Consider the following 15,991-nt stretch of genomic DNA (forward strand, 5'->3'; position numbering starts at 1 on the left):
ATTTGGAAATATTTAACATGTGTAGAACTTCAGTTAATCAGTGGGAAAGTTCAAACTCACTATAATTGTTTTCATTTGGAGGCAAGAGAAATACCCCCAGACTCAGATAAGAGAACATAATTTTAATTCAAGCTTAATTCCTGTCTGAATAGGTGGATAATCTTAACTGCCTTTATTAAATACACCATGACAGTATCTCCATCCCTATGGCCGAGTCTTCCACTGCCCGGTCAGTCACTATTCTGGCACGGTGATGTGGGTCACTGATTCTCTTATAATCTCTTATACTTTTTAAACACTTTTGTGTAGACCCGAACCGTAGTTGCTAGTGTCAACATTTTGTTTTCACATTGTTCTTTCCAGCTCGGTTCCAGCAACTATGGTTGATGTGTAACCAGGGCAGTGAAGTTTGGCTGGGCTCAGTCGTGTGAAAAGATTATGTAGGGTACTGTACAAACCATCTTGTCCCAACACTCTTAATAAATGTCATCCTTCCCTCCTATCTCCTTGTCTCCTATATTCTTGTCTCGGTAACACTTTACTTGACACGCAGCTTCATAACACTTTATGACACAGTCATGACCATGTCATAAAATGCCATAATAGCTGATATAACTTGTCATAACCTGCCATAATATGGTCATAACACTGTCATTACCCATATATGTACAAACATGACATATATTGCATTATTTTATGACATACATAAGACTGTCAAAACCCACATTTATTTAAAAACAAAAATCCCTACCAAGAAGGTTCCTTTCATTTGAAAGATTGTTTCTTAAGTGCTTTGTTGTTGTCGTAATTCATTATTTACAGTCATGTTGTTTTTCATCATATTTTAAATCACTTGCAGAAAATACACTTTATGACACTGTAATGAAGCATTATGACCTTCCTGTGTCACTTTACTTGGATTAAGAAAATATACTTTATGACACTGTCAAGAGGTATTATGACCATCATAATCATATAAGCCATATATGCCCTTATGTCAGTAATCAGTCAGAAAGAAGTTGTCTTGTCCTGCTCCTGAAATCTTCTCCTGCTTTTATCCCAGTCATCAGCAACAGAGCATTGGGGTAGGTGCATGTCTGACATTAATTTTTGCGCAATTACAATAATAATTGAATATGTTCAATGTCAGAAAATTTTATATAACATAAATATACTGTTGACAAGTAGGCTATGGTGTAACGGAATGTTTTGCCTTGTGTGGTGGGTTTTGTGGGTTTTACACTTATGTTGGTGTCATAACCAGCCATAAAATAATGCAATAAATGTCACAACAAAAAATATGTGTCATGATAGTGTTCTGACTAAATTATGACAGGTTACGTCAGTTGTTATGACATATGACATGTTAAGATCGTGCCATAACGTGTTATGGCGCTGGGTGTCAAGTAAATTGTTACCCTTGTCTCTTTGTCCGACCACTGATTTGATAGGATTTGCCCCGAGGTGCTACCATATTACTTTTGGTCCTGGCCCTATATGATATGGCAGATTTGCCCTAAGTATTGGGACATGGTCATAGTGATTGTTAGGGCAGTGGAGCAAGCCAAACCTACATTGTGGATCATTCAAATGGTTCACAACAGCATTCCAATACAACAACATCTAAATTCAAGATGCCAAAATATATTCCATTTAAAATTAGTGCTTTTTTCATCGTTATAAGAACATTTATCCTTTAGATTTTTTTGTATAAAAAACCATGGTGTTCTTACTGAATTGGCTCAACGTATTGGCAACATATTATTTTCTCCAACGCACAGACAAGTGTCCTTGCAACATAAATATCCAAGACAAGGTTTGAAAAACCATTTAACAACTGTAGACTAAAATTTCCAAATTGTTTTATATTTTTTAATCTTTAGAAAATATATAATTGTACTAAGCATATTCAATATTAAGACAATTACTGAGGTACAATTTTTTTAAATATAAATTAGCAATACGAAACCAGGGAGATATACCAGATATTTGAATTGCTACAACAGAGATGTGGGGGGGAACTCCTCCCTGTGCTCTGATTGGTCACCAGCTCAATGCCCATCTCTGGCTTGTGAAAGGAAGGGGGAGGAGTCTGAGGACAGGGTTGTGTTCATTAGGGCACGCAACAGAAACGTTTTAAAATGCTTTGCAACTGAAAACAAAATGTGTTTCTTACTAGTCAAGTCCAGGTAGTCCTGGACATACTGGTCAAGTCCTGGTTCTTCCATTTGAACAAGGCCCGTGACAAGGCCCAGGACAGGGTGGATCACTCCTGTCAGATAGCTGTGTCCCAGAAGACGGTGGTCTGTGTGGAGTAAGGAGGAGGGCCGCCATACTTCTTGGTCCCATTGCTGCTCTTCCTCCAGCTGTGCAAGATGGGCATGCTGTCCTGCTTACACAGGTTGTTGTCTGCTGGCCCCCGGCGGGCCTTGATCTCCCGACACAGGCAGCGCTTCTTCTCAATCATCTCCATCATGGTGTTGTCTCCGCAAGCCCACAGCATGGGAGGGATCATCTGGGGTGAGGAGGGGTGGGGGACAGAGGGTATGAGGGGGTTGCCCAGAATGTTGGTGTTGCCATAGACAGACAGCATTCGAAGAGAGAGACTATGAGTGTAATTCGTCTCTATCAACAGACATGTGCAATCTTACTGGCAAAGTAAGTTGAGTGTAATAAAATCAGTCAATAATATGTGCAGTGCCTAGTGAAGTCTACACACCCCTTGCAAAGCTATCACATTTTTGCTGCCTTAAAATTTTATAAAAAAAGGGATTTACATTAGATGGTTTTCCTACATATCTACACAACTGATCCACATGTTCAATGTGAAAGAAAAAGTTGAGAAAACATGAACCCAGTTCCTACATTTGAATATAAAATAGATTTCATTAAACAAAACAATGCTACATTTTATCTCTGGAACCCTCAGGATGACAAATCAGAGCAAGATTACTGAATATAAGTACATTATTTACCTTCAGAGGTGAATGTATCAAACCAGTTGCCATGATGAAATGTTTATGTTGTTGTGCACTCTCCTCAAACAACAGCATGGTATTTGTTCACTGTAATAGCTACTGTATATTGGACAGTTCAGTTAGATGAACAGGAATTTAAGCTTTCTGACCATATAAGACATGTCTGTGTCCCAGGAAATGGTCTTGTTACTTACAACGTCATGCTAATCACCTTAGCTCAACCATACTTGGAGGGACACCGATCCCATAGAGGACATTAAGCTTATTTTTAATAATTTAGCAGATGCCCTTATCCAGAGCAATTTACAGTAATGAGTTCAAATGTTTTTTTACTGGTCCCCCATGGGAATTGAACCCACAACCTTGGCATTCCAACTCACTGCGTGCAATAATAGTGTTTAACATGATTCTTTAATTATCTCATCTTTGTACCCTACAAATACAATTATCTGTAAGGACCCTCAGTCGAGCAATGAATTTCAAACACAGATTCAACCAGGGAGGTTTTACATAGCCTCGCAAAGAAAGGCAGCTATTGGTAGGTGGGGAAAAACAACAGACATTGAATATCCCTTTGAGCATGGGAGAGTTATTAATTACACTGGATGGTTATCAATACACCCAGTCACTACAAAGTTACAGACGTCCTTCCTAACTAAGATGCCGGAGAGGAAGGAAACCACTCAGGGATTTCACCACGAGGCCAATGGTGACTAAAACAGTTTGAATTTAATGGTAGTGATAGGAGAAAACTGAGGATGGATCAATAACATTGTTACAGACAACACAAAGATTCCTTGATGTCCTTCCAGACTCCCTCTGTCTACCCAAGGATGCCAGAGGACAAAAATCAGTTAACTACCTAACTGAGGAACTCAATTTAACCTTGCGCAATACCCTAGATGCAGTTGCACCCCTAAAAACATTTCTCATAAGAAACTAGCTCCCCGGTATACAGAAAATACCCGAGCTCTGAAGCAAGCTTCCAGAAAATTGGAACGGAAATGGCGCCACACCAAACTGGAAGTCTTCCGACTAGCTTGGAAAGACAGTACCGTGCAGTATCGAAGAGCCCTTACTGCTGCTCGATCATCCTATTTTTCCAACTTGAGGAAAATAAGAACAATCCGAAATTCCTTTTTTGATACTGTCGCAAAGCTAACTAAAAAGCAGCATTCCCCAAGAGAGGATGGCTTTCACTTCAGCAGTAATAAATTCATGAACTTCTTTGAGGAAAAGATCAAGATTATTAGAAAGCAAATTACGGACTCCTCTTTAAATTAGCGTATTCCTTCAAAGCTCAGTTGTCCTGAGTCTGCACAACTCTGCCAGGACCTAGGATCAAGAGAGACACTCAAGTGTTTTAGTACTATATCTCTTGATACAATGATGAAAATAATCATGGCCTCTAAACCTTCAAGCTGCATACTGGACCCTATTCCAACTAACCTACTGAAGGAGCTGCTTCCTGTGCTTGGCCCTCCTATGTTGAACATAATAAACGGCTCTCTATCCACCGGATGTGTACCAAACTCACTAAAAGTGGTAGTAATAAAGCCTCTCTTGAAAAAGCCAAACCTTGACCCAGAAAATATAAAAAACTATCGGCCTATATCGAATCTTCTATTCCACTCAAAATGTTTAGAAAAGGCTGTTGCGCAGCAACTCACTGCCTTCCTGAAGACAAACAATGTATACGAAATGTTTCAGTCTGGTTTTAGACCCCATCATAGCACTGAGACTGTACTTGTGAATGTGGTAAATGACCTTTTAATGGCATCAGACCGAGGCTCTGCATCTGTCCTCGTGCTCCTAGACCTTAGTGCTGCTTTTGATACCATCGATCACCACATTCTTTTGGAGAGATTGGAAACCCAAATTGGTCTACACGGACAAGTTCTGGCCTGGTTTCGAATAATTTTGTACCTGTTTCCTCCAGCATCTTCACAAGGAATGGCACTTTTCGCACCAAAGTACGTTCATCGCTAGGAGACAGAACACGTCTCATACCTGAGCGGTATGGCGGCTGCGTGGTCCTATGGTGTTTATACTTGCGTACTATTGTTTGTACAGATGAACGTGGTACCTTCAGGTGTTTGGAAATTGCTCCCAAGGATGAACCAGACTTATGGAGGTCTACAATATTTTGCTGAGGTCTTGGCTGATTTCTTTTGATTTTCCCATGATGTCAAGCAAAGAGGCACTGAGTTTGATGGAAGGCCTTGAAATACATCCACAGGTACACCTCCATTTGACTCAAATTATGTCAATTAGCCTATCAGATGCCTCTAAAGCATGACATAATTTTCTGGAATTTTCCAAGCTGTTTAAAGGCACAGTCAACTTAGTGTATGTAAAGTTCTGACCCAGTGGAATTGTGATACAGTGAATTATAAATGAAATAATCTGTCTGTAAACAATTATTGGAAAAATGACTTGTGTCATGCACAAAGTAGATGTCCTAACCGACTTGCCAAAACTATAGTTTGTCAACAATACATTTGTGGAGTTGTTGAAAAACGTGTAATGACTCCAACCTAAGTGTATGTAAACTTCCAACTTCAACTGTATATCACAGCACTTGATGTTTTTTGCGACTACACTTGAAGAAACTTTCTCGAAATGTTCTCGAAATGTTCTGGATTGACTGACAGTCCTGTTTTAAAGTAATGCTAGACTGTCATTTCTCTTTGCTCATTTGCGCTGTTCTTGCAATAAAATGGAATTGGTATTTTAACAAATAGGGCTATCTTCTGCATACCAACCCCACCTTGTCACAACACAACTGTGAACCAAGATTATGTAGCAGCGCAGACATGGTTTGTCGTCCTCTCGTTTACTTTTCGTATTTTATCGTCTTTTTTGTATATATTCCAATTTATTTTTCAATATCTTTTTCCCCATTTTAAAATTAAATATACCTTCCGGTAATCCGCCTCACTCAATGTGACACCGAACCGCAATTTTTTTTTTAGATCTTATAGCCAAAACTTGCATCAGAAGCTAGGCAGCTACTTAGCTACTAGCTCGTTAGTCATTGTTAGCCACTGCTAGCAACCGTCACCCTCTGCTCAGGCACCAGCCTGTTTTTTTGCCTGGATAATACCTGCCAGCCTCGGACTGTTTATCTCCACTTCAACGTCGGATTCCTGCCATAAACCCTGGACCATTGATCATCACAGCTAGCTCGCTGCCACTGAGTGACCCAGCCCCGAAGCTAGATCTGAGCCAGGTGCATCTCCCGGCTAGCAAATGTATTTACCACAACTACAATACCTCTTTCGCCATCTGGCCCGGTCCCTTCGTCGATTCGGCGCCACGCCGTACCACCACGACTGGTCCGCAGACATAATTCCATCAGCTGTGCCTTCATCCGGCCTTTGCCGGATGTCGGAGCAGACGCTTCTCCTTACCCCAGACTGCTAACTTTAAACGCTGTGTCTCCCGCGTGCTAGCGTAGCAATGACCACCCCGAGGCTTCCCTGTTCCATCTATTGCTGTACACTGGACCCTATGATCACTTGGCTACATAACTGATGCCTGCTTGACTGTTCATTTATCACAGTACTCCACTTTGTTTACCTTTGTTTTCTGTCGGCCCTCGCCCCGAACTCAGGCCCTGTGTGTAGTTAACCGACCTTCTCTGCCCATTCATCGCAATTTTACCTGTTGTTGTTGTCTTACCCGTTGTCATCTTAGCTAGCTCTCCCAATCAACACCTGTGATTGTTTTATGCATCACTTTATGCCTCTCTCAAATGTCAATATGCATTGTATAATGTTGTTTAGGATAATTATCATTGTTCTAGTTAACTGCAGAGTTCCTAGTCCCACTGCACATACCTTTGTCCCACCTCCCACACATGAGGTGACCTCGCCCAGTATAACCAGCGTGTCCAGAGATGCAACCTCTCTTATCATCACTCAGTGCCTGGGCTACCTCCACTGTACCCGCACCCCACCATACCCCTGTCTGCACATTATGCCCTGAAACAATTCTACCACGCAAAGATATCTGCTCATTTTATTCCCTGTCCCCAACGCACTAGACAACCAGTTTTGCTAGCCTTTAGCCGTACCCTCATCTTACTCCTCCTCTGTTCCTCGGGTGATGTGGAGGCTAAAGCAGGCCCTGTGTCATTTGTTAACTTCTGTAATCGAAAAAGCCTTGGTTTCATTCATGTTAACATTAAAAACCTCCTCCCTAAGTTTGTTTTACTCACTGTTTTAGCACACTCCGCCAACCCTGATGTCCTTGCCGTGTCTGAATCCTGGTTTAGGAAGGCCACCAAAAATTCTGAGATTTCCATACACAACTCCAATATTTTCCATCAAGATAGAACTGCCAAGTGGGAGGAGTTGCAATCTACTGCAGAGATAGCTTGCAAAGTTCTGTCATACATTCCTGTTCTATGCACAAACAGTTTGAGCTTCTAATTTTAAAAAGGAATCTCTCCAGAAATAAGTATCTAACTGTTGCCGCCTGTTATAGACCCCCCTCAGCTCCCAGGTGTGCCCTGGACACCATATGTGAATTGATTGCCCCCCTATCTTCCGAGTTTGTTCTGTTAGGTGACCTAAACTGGGATATGCTTAACACCCCGGCAGTCCTACAATCTAAGCTAGATGCCCTCAATCTCTGTAAACATGGGCACCCTCATAGATATTATCCTGACCAACTTGCATTCCAAATACACCTCTGCTGATTTCAATCAGGATCTCAGCGATCACTGCCTCATTGCCTGCATCCACTATGGGTCCGCGGTCAAACGACCACCCCTCATCACTGTCAAAAGCTCCCCAAAACACTTATGTGAGCAGGCCTTTCTAATCAACCTGGCCCAGGAATCCTGGAAGGATATTGACCTCATCCCGTCAGTAGAGGATGCTTGGTCTTTCTTTAAAATACATTTCCTCACCATCTTAAATAAGCATGCCCCTTTCAAAAAATGTAGAACTAAGAACAAATATAGCCCCTGGTTCACTCCAGACCTGACTGCCCTTGACCAGCACAAGAACATCCTGTGGTGGACTGCAATAGCATCGAATAGTCCCCGCGATATGCAACTGTTCAGGGAAGTCAGGAACCAATACACGCAGTCAGTCAGGAAAGCAAAGGCCAGCTTTTTCAAACAGAAATTTGCATCATGTAGCTCTAACTCCAAAACATTTTGGGACACTAAAGTCCATGGAGAACAAAAGCACCTCCTCCCAGCTGGCTAGGCAACACGGTCACCACTGATAAAGGCTAGGCAACACGGTCACCACCGATAAATCCATGATTATCAAAAAATTCAATAAGCATTTCTCTACAGCTGGCCATGCTGTCCTCCTGGTTACCCCAACCTCAGCCAACAGCTCTGCACCCCCCACAGCTACTTGCCCGAGCCTCCCCAGCTTCTCCTTCACCCAAATCCAGATCGCAGACGTTCTGAAAGAGCTGCAAAACCTGGAACCATACAAATCAGCTGGGCTAGACAATCTGGACCCTCTTTTTATAAATGATCCACCACCACTGTTGCAACCCCTATTACCAGTCTGTTCAACATCTCTTTAGTATCGTCCGAGATCCCTAAAGATTGGAAAGCTGCCGCGGTCATCCCCCTCTTCAAAGGGGGTGACACTCTAGACCCAAACTGTTATAGACCTATATCCATACTGCCCTGCCTTTCTAAAGTCTTTGAAAGCCAAGTTAACAAACACATCACTGACCATTTCGAATCCCTCCGTACCTTCTCTGCTGTGTAATCAGGTTTCCGAGCTTGGAATGGGTGCACCTCAGCTATGCACAAGGTACTAAACGATATCATAACCGCCATCAATTAAAGACAGTACTGTCCAGCCGTCTTCATCGACCTGGCCAAGGCTTTCGACTCTGTCAATCACCGTATTCTTATCGGCAGACTCAATAGCCTTGGATTCTCAAATGACTGCCTCGACTGGTTCAAAAAACAACTTCACAGACAGAGTTCAGTGTGTCAAATTGGAGGGCCTGGTGTCCGGACCTCTGGCAGCCTCTATGGGGGTACCACAGGGTTCAATTCTCGGGCCGACTCTTTTCTCTGTATATATCAACGATGCCGCTCTTGCTGCGGGTGATTCCCTGATCCACCTCTATGCAGATGGCACCCTTCTGTATACATCTGGCCCTTCTTTGGATACTGTGTTAACAAACCTCCAAACAAGCTTCAATGCCATACAACACTCCTTCCGTGGCCTCTTAAACGCTAGCAAAAACAAATGGATGATTTTCAATCGTTTGCTGCCCGCACCCACCCACACGACTAGCATCACTACTCTGGATGGTTCTGACCTAGAATACGTGGACAACTACAAATACCTAGGTGTCTGGCTAGACTGTAAACTCTCCTTCCAGACTCATATCAAACATCCTCAATCCAAATCAAATCTAGAATTGACTTTCTATTTCGCAACAATGCCTCCTTCACTCACGCCGCCAAACTTACCCTTGTAAAACTGACTATGATCCTCGACTTCGGCAATGTCATCTACAAAATAGCTCTACTCAGCAAATTGGATGTAATCTATCACAGTGCCATCCGTTTTGTCACCGAAGCACCTTATTTATTTTTTATTTTACAATGCAAGTCAGTTAAGAACACATTCTTATTTTCAATGACCGCCTATGAACAGTGGGTTAACTGCCTTGTTCATGGGCAGAATGACAGATTTGTACCTTGTCAGCTCGGGGATTCAAACTTGCAACCTTTCAGTTACTAGTCCAACGCTCTAACCACTAGGCTAACCTGCCAACCTTATACCACCCACCACTGTGACCTGTATGCTCTAGTCGGCTGGCCCTCGCTACATATTCATCGCCAGACCCACTTGCTCCAGGTCATCTATACATATATGCTAGATAAAGCTCCACCTTATCTCAGCTCACTGGTCACGATAACAACACCCACCCGTAGCACGCGCTCCAGCAGGTGTCTTTCACTGGTCATCCCAAAAGCCAACACCTCCTTTGGCCGCCTTTCCTTCCAGTTCTCTGCCACCAGTGACTGGAACGAATTGCAAAAATCGCTGCAGCTGGAAACTTACATTTCCCTCACGAACTTCAAACATCAGCTATCTGAGCAGCTAACCGATCGCTGCAGCTGTACATAGTCCATCTGTAAATAGCCCACCTAATCTACCTACCTCATCCTCATATTTTATTAATTTTTACTTTGCTGCTTTTTTTGCACACCAGTATCACTACTTACACACCATCATCTGCTCATCTATCACTCCAGTGTTAATCTGGTAAATTGGAATTACTTTGCTACTATGGCCTATTTATTGCCTAATGCCATTTGCACACACTGTATATAGACTTTTTTTTTTTTCTATTGTGTTATTGACTGTACGCTTGTTTATTTTTTGTGTAACTCTGTGTTGTTGTTTCTGTCGCACTGCTTTGCTTTATCTTGACCAGGTCGCAGTTGTAAATGAGAACTTGTTCTCAACTAGCTTACCTGGTTAAATAAAATAAAAAATAAAAAATAAAAACTGATTGGCTCAAACGCATTAATTAAGAAGGAAAGAAATTCCACTTTCAACCAGGCACATCTGTTAATTGAAATGCATTGCAAATGACTACCTCATGAAGCTGGTTGAGAGAATGCCAAGAGTGTGCAAAGGTGTCACCAAGACAAAGGGTGGCTACATTTGAAGAATCTCAAATATAAAACATTTGTTTTTGATTTGTTTTAACACTATGAAATAAAACATATGGAATCATTTTTTACTACATGATTCCATATGTTTTATTTCATAATTTTGATGTCTTCATTATTATTATACTATGTAGAAAATTGTAAAAATAAAGACAAACCTTGAATGAAAAGGTGTGTCTTTTGACTGGTACTGTATATATATTTATTTTGATCCTGACAAACTCATCTTTCCCTGCCGGTAACAAGCATAAGCATAATATAATGCTGCCACCACATTTCTTCAAAATACAGAGGGGTTCACTCTGTGATGTGTTTTATTGGATTTGTCCCAAACTTGAAGGCAAAAAGTGTATTTATTTGCCATGTTGTCTTGCAGTGTTACCTAAGGACCTTTTTGCAAACATAATAGATTATTTAAAATAGATTTGTTTTAATAAAGGCTTCCTTCTTTTCATGTTGTCATACTGGCCAGCAATGTGGAGTGAATGTCATATTGTTGATCCCTATGGTGGTGGCAGTATTATGTTATGAATATGCTTGTCACTGGCAGGGGCTGTAGAGTTATAAAAGGATCAAAATAATATGAAAGGAGCAAAGCCCAGGTAAAAAGGTAGAGGAAAATGTGCCTCAGTCTTCTGAATATATGTTCTGAACCCTGGAATATAGTTGTATTTTTCAGTGGGACAATTAAACAAATGTTTTTGCCAAAGATAACAGAATGGCTGTCCAAGAGTTGTTGAGTGTTCCTGAGGGGTCCATTCTCAGTCCTGACATTAAAACAGCTTGAAAAGGTTTGAAGATTGCCGCCAATAATGATTCTCAACCAAATCTACCGAGCTTCAGCATTTTTTTTTACAAAAAACAATGGATATACACTGAGTCTACAAAACATTAGGTACACCTAACTAATATTGAGTTGCACCCTTTTTGCCACGATGAACAGCTTTAATTCATTGGGGATGGGCTCTACAAGGTTTTGAAAGCTTTCCACAGGGATTATGGCCCATGTCAACTCCAATGCTTCCCACAGGGTGGCAGGGTAGCCTAGTGGTTAGAGTGTTGGACTAGTAACCGGAAGGTTGCAAGCTGACAAAGTACAAATCTGTCGTTCTGCCCCTGAACAGGCAGTTAACCCACTGTTCCTAGGCCGTCATTGAAAATAATAATTTGTTCTTAACCTGTTCTTTTACCTAGTTAAATAAAGGTAAAATAAATCAAATTTAAAAAAAGTTGTGTTAAGTTGGCTGGATGTCCTTTGGATGTTGGACCATTCTTGATGCACACGGCAAACTGTTGAGCATGAAAAACCCAATAAGCGTTGAAGTTCTTGACACACACAAACCAGTGCGCCTGGCACCTACTACTATACCCTGTTCAAGGGCACTTAAATCTTGTGTTTTGCCCTTTCACCCTCTGAATGCCACACATACAGAATCCATGTCTCAGTTGTCTCGAGGCTTAAAAATCCTTATTTAACCTATCTCCTCCCAATTAATCTACACTGAGGTAGATTTAACTAGTGAAATCAATAAGGGATCAGAAGTTTCACATGGGAAAAATCTAATTGAATCCCCTTTTAGATCCAATTTTAAGGCAGCAAAATGTGACAATTGTGACAGGGGTGTGTAGACTTTCACTAGACACTGTATTTGTATGATAGATGTATGTGTCCTGAAGTGTGTGTTGTTGGTGTCTGGAAAGAGTACAAATTGTGAGTAGTCTAGGTCAGTGGTTTTTAACCGGTTTACCGCGGCACACTGGTGTGACTTGAGGAACTCTCAGTTTACCTTTTTTGGAACACTCTTCTAACACTTATAAACATGACCTGTGGAATGAACATGGGATTTTGATTTGGGCGCACCAGTGCCACTTACAGTCGTGGCCAAAAGTTTTGAGAATGACACAAATATTAATTTCCACAAATGTTGTTGCTTCAGTGTCTAGATATTTTTGTCAGGTGTTACTATGGAATACTGAAGTATAATTACAAGCATTTCATAGTGTCAAAGGATTTTATGGACAATTACATGAAGTTGATGCAAACAGTCAATATTTGCAGTGTTGACCCTTCTTTTTCAAGACCTCTTCAATCCACCCTGGCATACTGTCAATTAACTTCTGGGTCACATCCTGACTGATGGCAGCCCATTCTTGCATAATCAATGCTGGGAGTTTGTCAGAATTTGTGGGTTTTTGTTTGTCCACCTGCCTCTTGAGGATTGACCACAAGTTCTCAATGGGATTAAGGTCTGGGGAGTTTTCTGGCCATGGACCCAAAATATCGATGTTTTGTTCACCGAGCCACTTAGTTATCACTTTTGCCTAATGGCAAGGTAATCCATAATGCAGTAAAAGGCAATGTTTGTCACCAAACTTTTCCTGGATGGTTAGGAGAAGTTGCTCTCTGAGGATGTGTTGGTACCATTCTTGATTCATGGCTGTGTTAGGAAAATTCTGAGTGTGCCCACTCCCTTGTCTGAGAAGCAACCCCACACATGAATGGTCTCAGGATGCTTTACTGTTGGCATGACACAGGAATGATGGTAGCGCTCACCTTATCTTCTCCAGACAAGCTTTTTCCCCGATGCCCCAAACAATCGGAAAGGGGATTTATCAGAGCTCTCCTTGAAGTTCTTGATGATCTGATAAATGGTTGATTTCCGTGCAATCTTACTGGCAGCAATATCATTGCCTGTGAAGCCCTTTTTGTGCAAAGCAATGATGACGGCATGTGTTTCCTTGCAGGTAACCATGGTTGACAGAGGAAGAACAATGATTCCAAGTCCCACCCTCCTTTTGAAGCTTCCAGTCTGTTATTCGAACTCAATCAGCATGACAGAGGGATCTCCAGCCTTGTCCTCGCCAACACTCACACCTGTGTCAACGAGAGAATCACTGACATGATGTCAGCTGGTCCTTTTGTTGCAGTGCTGAAATGCGTTGGACATGTTTTTTGGGGATTCAGTTAATTTGCATGGCAAAGAGGGACTTTGCCATTAATTGCAATTCATCTGATCACTCTTCATAACATTCTGGAGTATATGCAAATTGCCATCATACAAACTGAGGCAGCAGACTTTGTGAAAATGTATATTGGTGTCATTCTCAAAACTTTTGGCCATGACTGTAGATAATATATTGAATGGCACACATGGTTGCATCGGTATCGTTGTTTCAAGTCCAATGCGCTGGAGCTGTTGTTACATTTGTATCATTTGAGGGGTGCACAACGAGCATGGTCATTCGTATAATTTTACTTCTCGTGAGAACCCTTTGCACAGGCAAGTCTGACGAGGCTTAGCAGTACCACAGCCTCTGCCAAAGAATCAAACGGAGCATTGCTTTGTGTTTGTGGTTGCACCTTTACAATGCCGAAAACCTCTCATCTCTAGATTCTTCCATTCAAAATTAACCTATTAACCTATAGACCTATTTTACTGGAGCTACAAGAGTTTTTCTTTATATTGGAGATTTGCAGGACGCTTTAAATGGGTCCACACAAATTAAACATGAGTAAGGAACTATGAAAATAGTTTAAATAAACCCTATGTATTCTATGAAAGAAAAAAAATGTTACAGAAAATGGATTATTTGCAGTATGGATCAGATTACCACAAAATAAATGATTAGGAAAAGTTTAGGTGTGCCACAGAATGTTTTATCCCATCAAGGTGTGCCACGGTTAAGAAAAGGTTGGGAACCAATGGTCTAGGTTTATGTTATAGACAGATGTAGAAAATAGCTGGTAGTGAGTGCTACTACTTTCCTAATGTTAAGGAAAGGTACAGACAGTAGTGTTTGTTGAATGAGACCGCAAGTCTATGTTAATGTGTGTATTGTCTTGGCAGATGTGTTGGTTGTGAAGTGTGTGTTGATTTTGTCTAAATAGATCAGGTATGTATTTACTACCACCTACGTAGTCTCCATGTGTATAACACTATATGGTGTATTGATGTATATAAGACTGTCCACCTTTCCATGAACAGTAAAACACAGTGTCATCATTGACCAAGGCTTATATAACAGTAAATTCAAGTGTAGACATTACGGTCATCAAATATTCAATTATTCAGATAGGAAGTTTAAGCAGTATTTATGTAATTGTGAAACATGGCCCACTGCATGTTCATACACACAAACACACAAATACACAAACATGCACACAGTAAGACATTCATTTGAAAACACATATAACAACAAATGCTTTTTCAGCATTCTCACAATATATAGACAAGGACACAGACACAAAAAGGACACAGAAAGGGAGGAATGACAGAACGATTTGACAAGGTTTTATTTTCTTGGCCTCTGTTTTGATTGGATCTTTCAGTAGGATAGGCCTTCTGTTTTTAGTTAGACAACTTTTTCTAAGAGCTAGGGAGTGAGAATGAAGAAGGCTGGGTAGCTTAGTTCTGATTCGTGCAAATGGTTGAATGACCTGTCATAGTGTGTGTGTGTGTGTGTGTGTGTGTGTGTGTGTGTGTGTGTGTGTGTGTGTGTGTGTGTGTGTGTGTGTGTGTGTGTGTGTGTGTGTGTGTGTGTGTGTGTTTGTGTGTGAGTGTGTGTGTGTGCATGTTGTTTGTTTATTGTGTGTGTAGCATGTCAATTCTGAAGCATCATATGCTGCCTCCCCAGAAGAGAGATACATATGTATACATCAATGAGACATGTTCAAGAATGGTTGATCACTCAAAGAGATATAAGAAAAGTAAAAACTTGTTCCATAACCAACAGCATACACAAACACATAGTGCTCTCAATAAACATTCCACAAACAGTACCAGTCAAAACTTTGGACACACCTACACATTCAACGGTTTTTCTTAATTTTTACTATTGTCTACTTTTTAGAATAATAGTGGAGACATCAACGCTATAAAATAACACATATGGAATCATGTAGTAAACAAAAAAGTACATTTTAGATTCTTGAAAGCAGCCACCTTTTGACTTGATGATAGCTTTGCACAATCTTGGCATTATCTCAACCAGCTTCATGAGGTAGTCACTTGGAATGCTTTTCCAACAGTCTTGAAGGAGTTCTCAAATATGCTGAGCACTTGTTGGCTGCTTTTCTTTCACTCTGCAGTCCAACTCATCCAAACCATCTCAATTGGGTTGAGGTCATGTGATTGTGGAGTTCAAGTCATCTGATGCAGCACTCCATCACTCTCGTTCTTGGTCAAATAGCTTGGCTTACACAGCCTGGAGGTGTGTTTTGGGTCATTGTCCTGTTGAAAATCCAATGATAGTCCCACTAAGCCCAAATCAGATGGGATGGCGTATCGCTGCAGAATGCTGTGGTAGCCATGCTGGTTAAGGGTGCCTTGAA

The 15,991-nt window shown here is 41.2% G+C and overlaps 1 protein-coding gene across 4 annotated transcripts in view; it reads right to left on the minus strand.

The window, feature by feature from the left end:
- nyap2a (neuronal tyrosine-phosphorylated phosphoinositide-3-kinase adaptor 2a) overlaps positions 1-15,991 on the minus strand; it is a 120,455-nt gene that overhangs the window by 19,214 nt on the left and 85,250 nt on the right. For 3 of the 4 annotated variants that reach the window (XM_090200117.1, XM_021563189.3, XM_090200118.1), the window contains one exon: positions 108-2,515. In XM_090200117.1, coding sequence (XP_090056243.1) covers positions 2,276-2,515 — 240 coding nt within the window. In that variant the 3' untranslated portion in view covers positions 108-2,275. Of the gene's footprint in view, positions 1-107; positions 2,516-15,991 lie in introns of those variants that run through there. The other variant, XR_016486685.1, reaches the window with a different exon arrangement.

This window comes from Oncorhynchus mykiss, chromosome 15 (genome assembly GCF_057628025.1).
Source record: "Oncorhynchus mykiss isolate SJ-2025 chromosome 15, ASM5762802v1, whole genome shotgun sequence".
Classification (NCBI taxonomy): domain Eukaryota; kingdom Metazoa; phylum Chordata; class Actinopteri; order Salmoniformes; family Salmonidae; genus Oncorhynchus; species Oncorhynchus mykiss.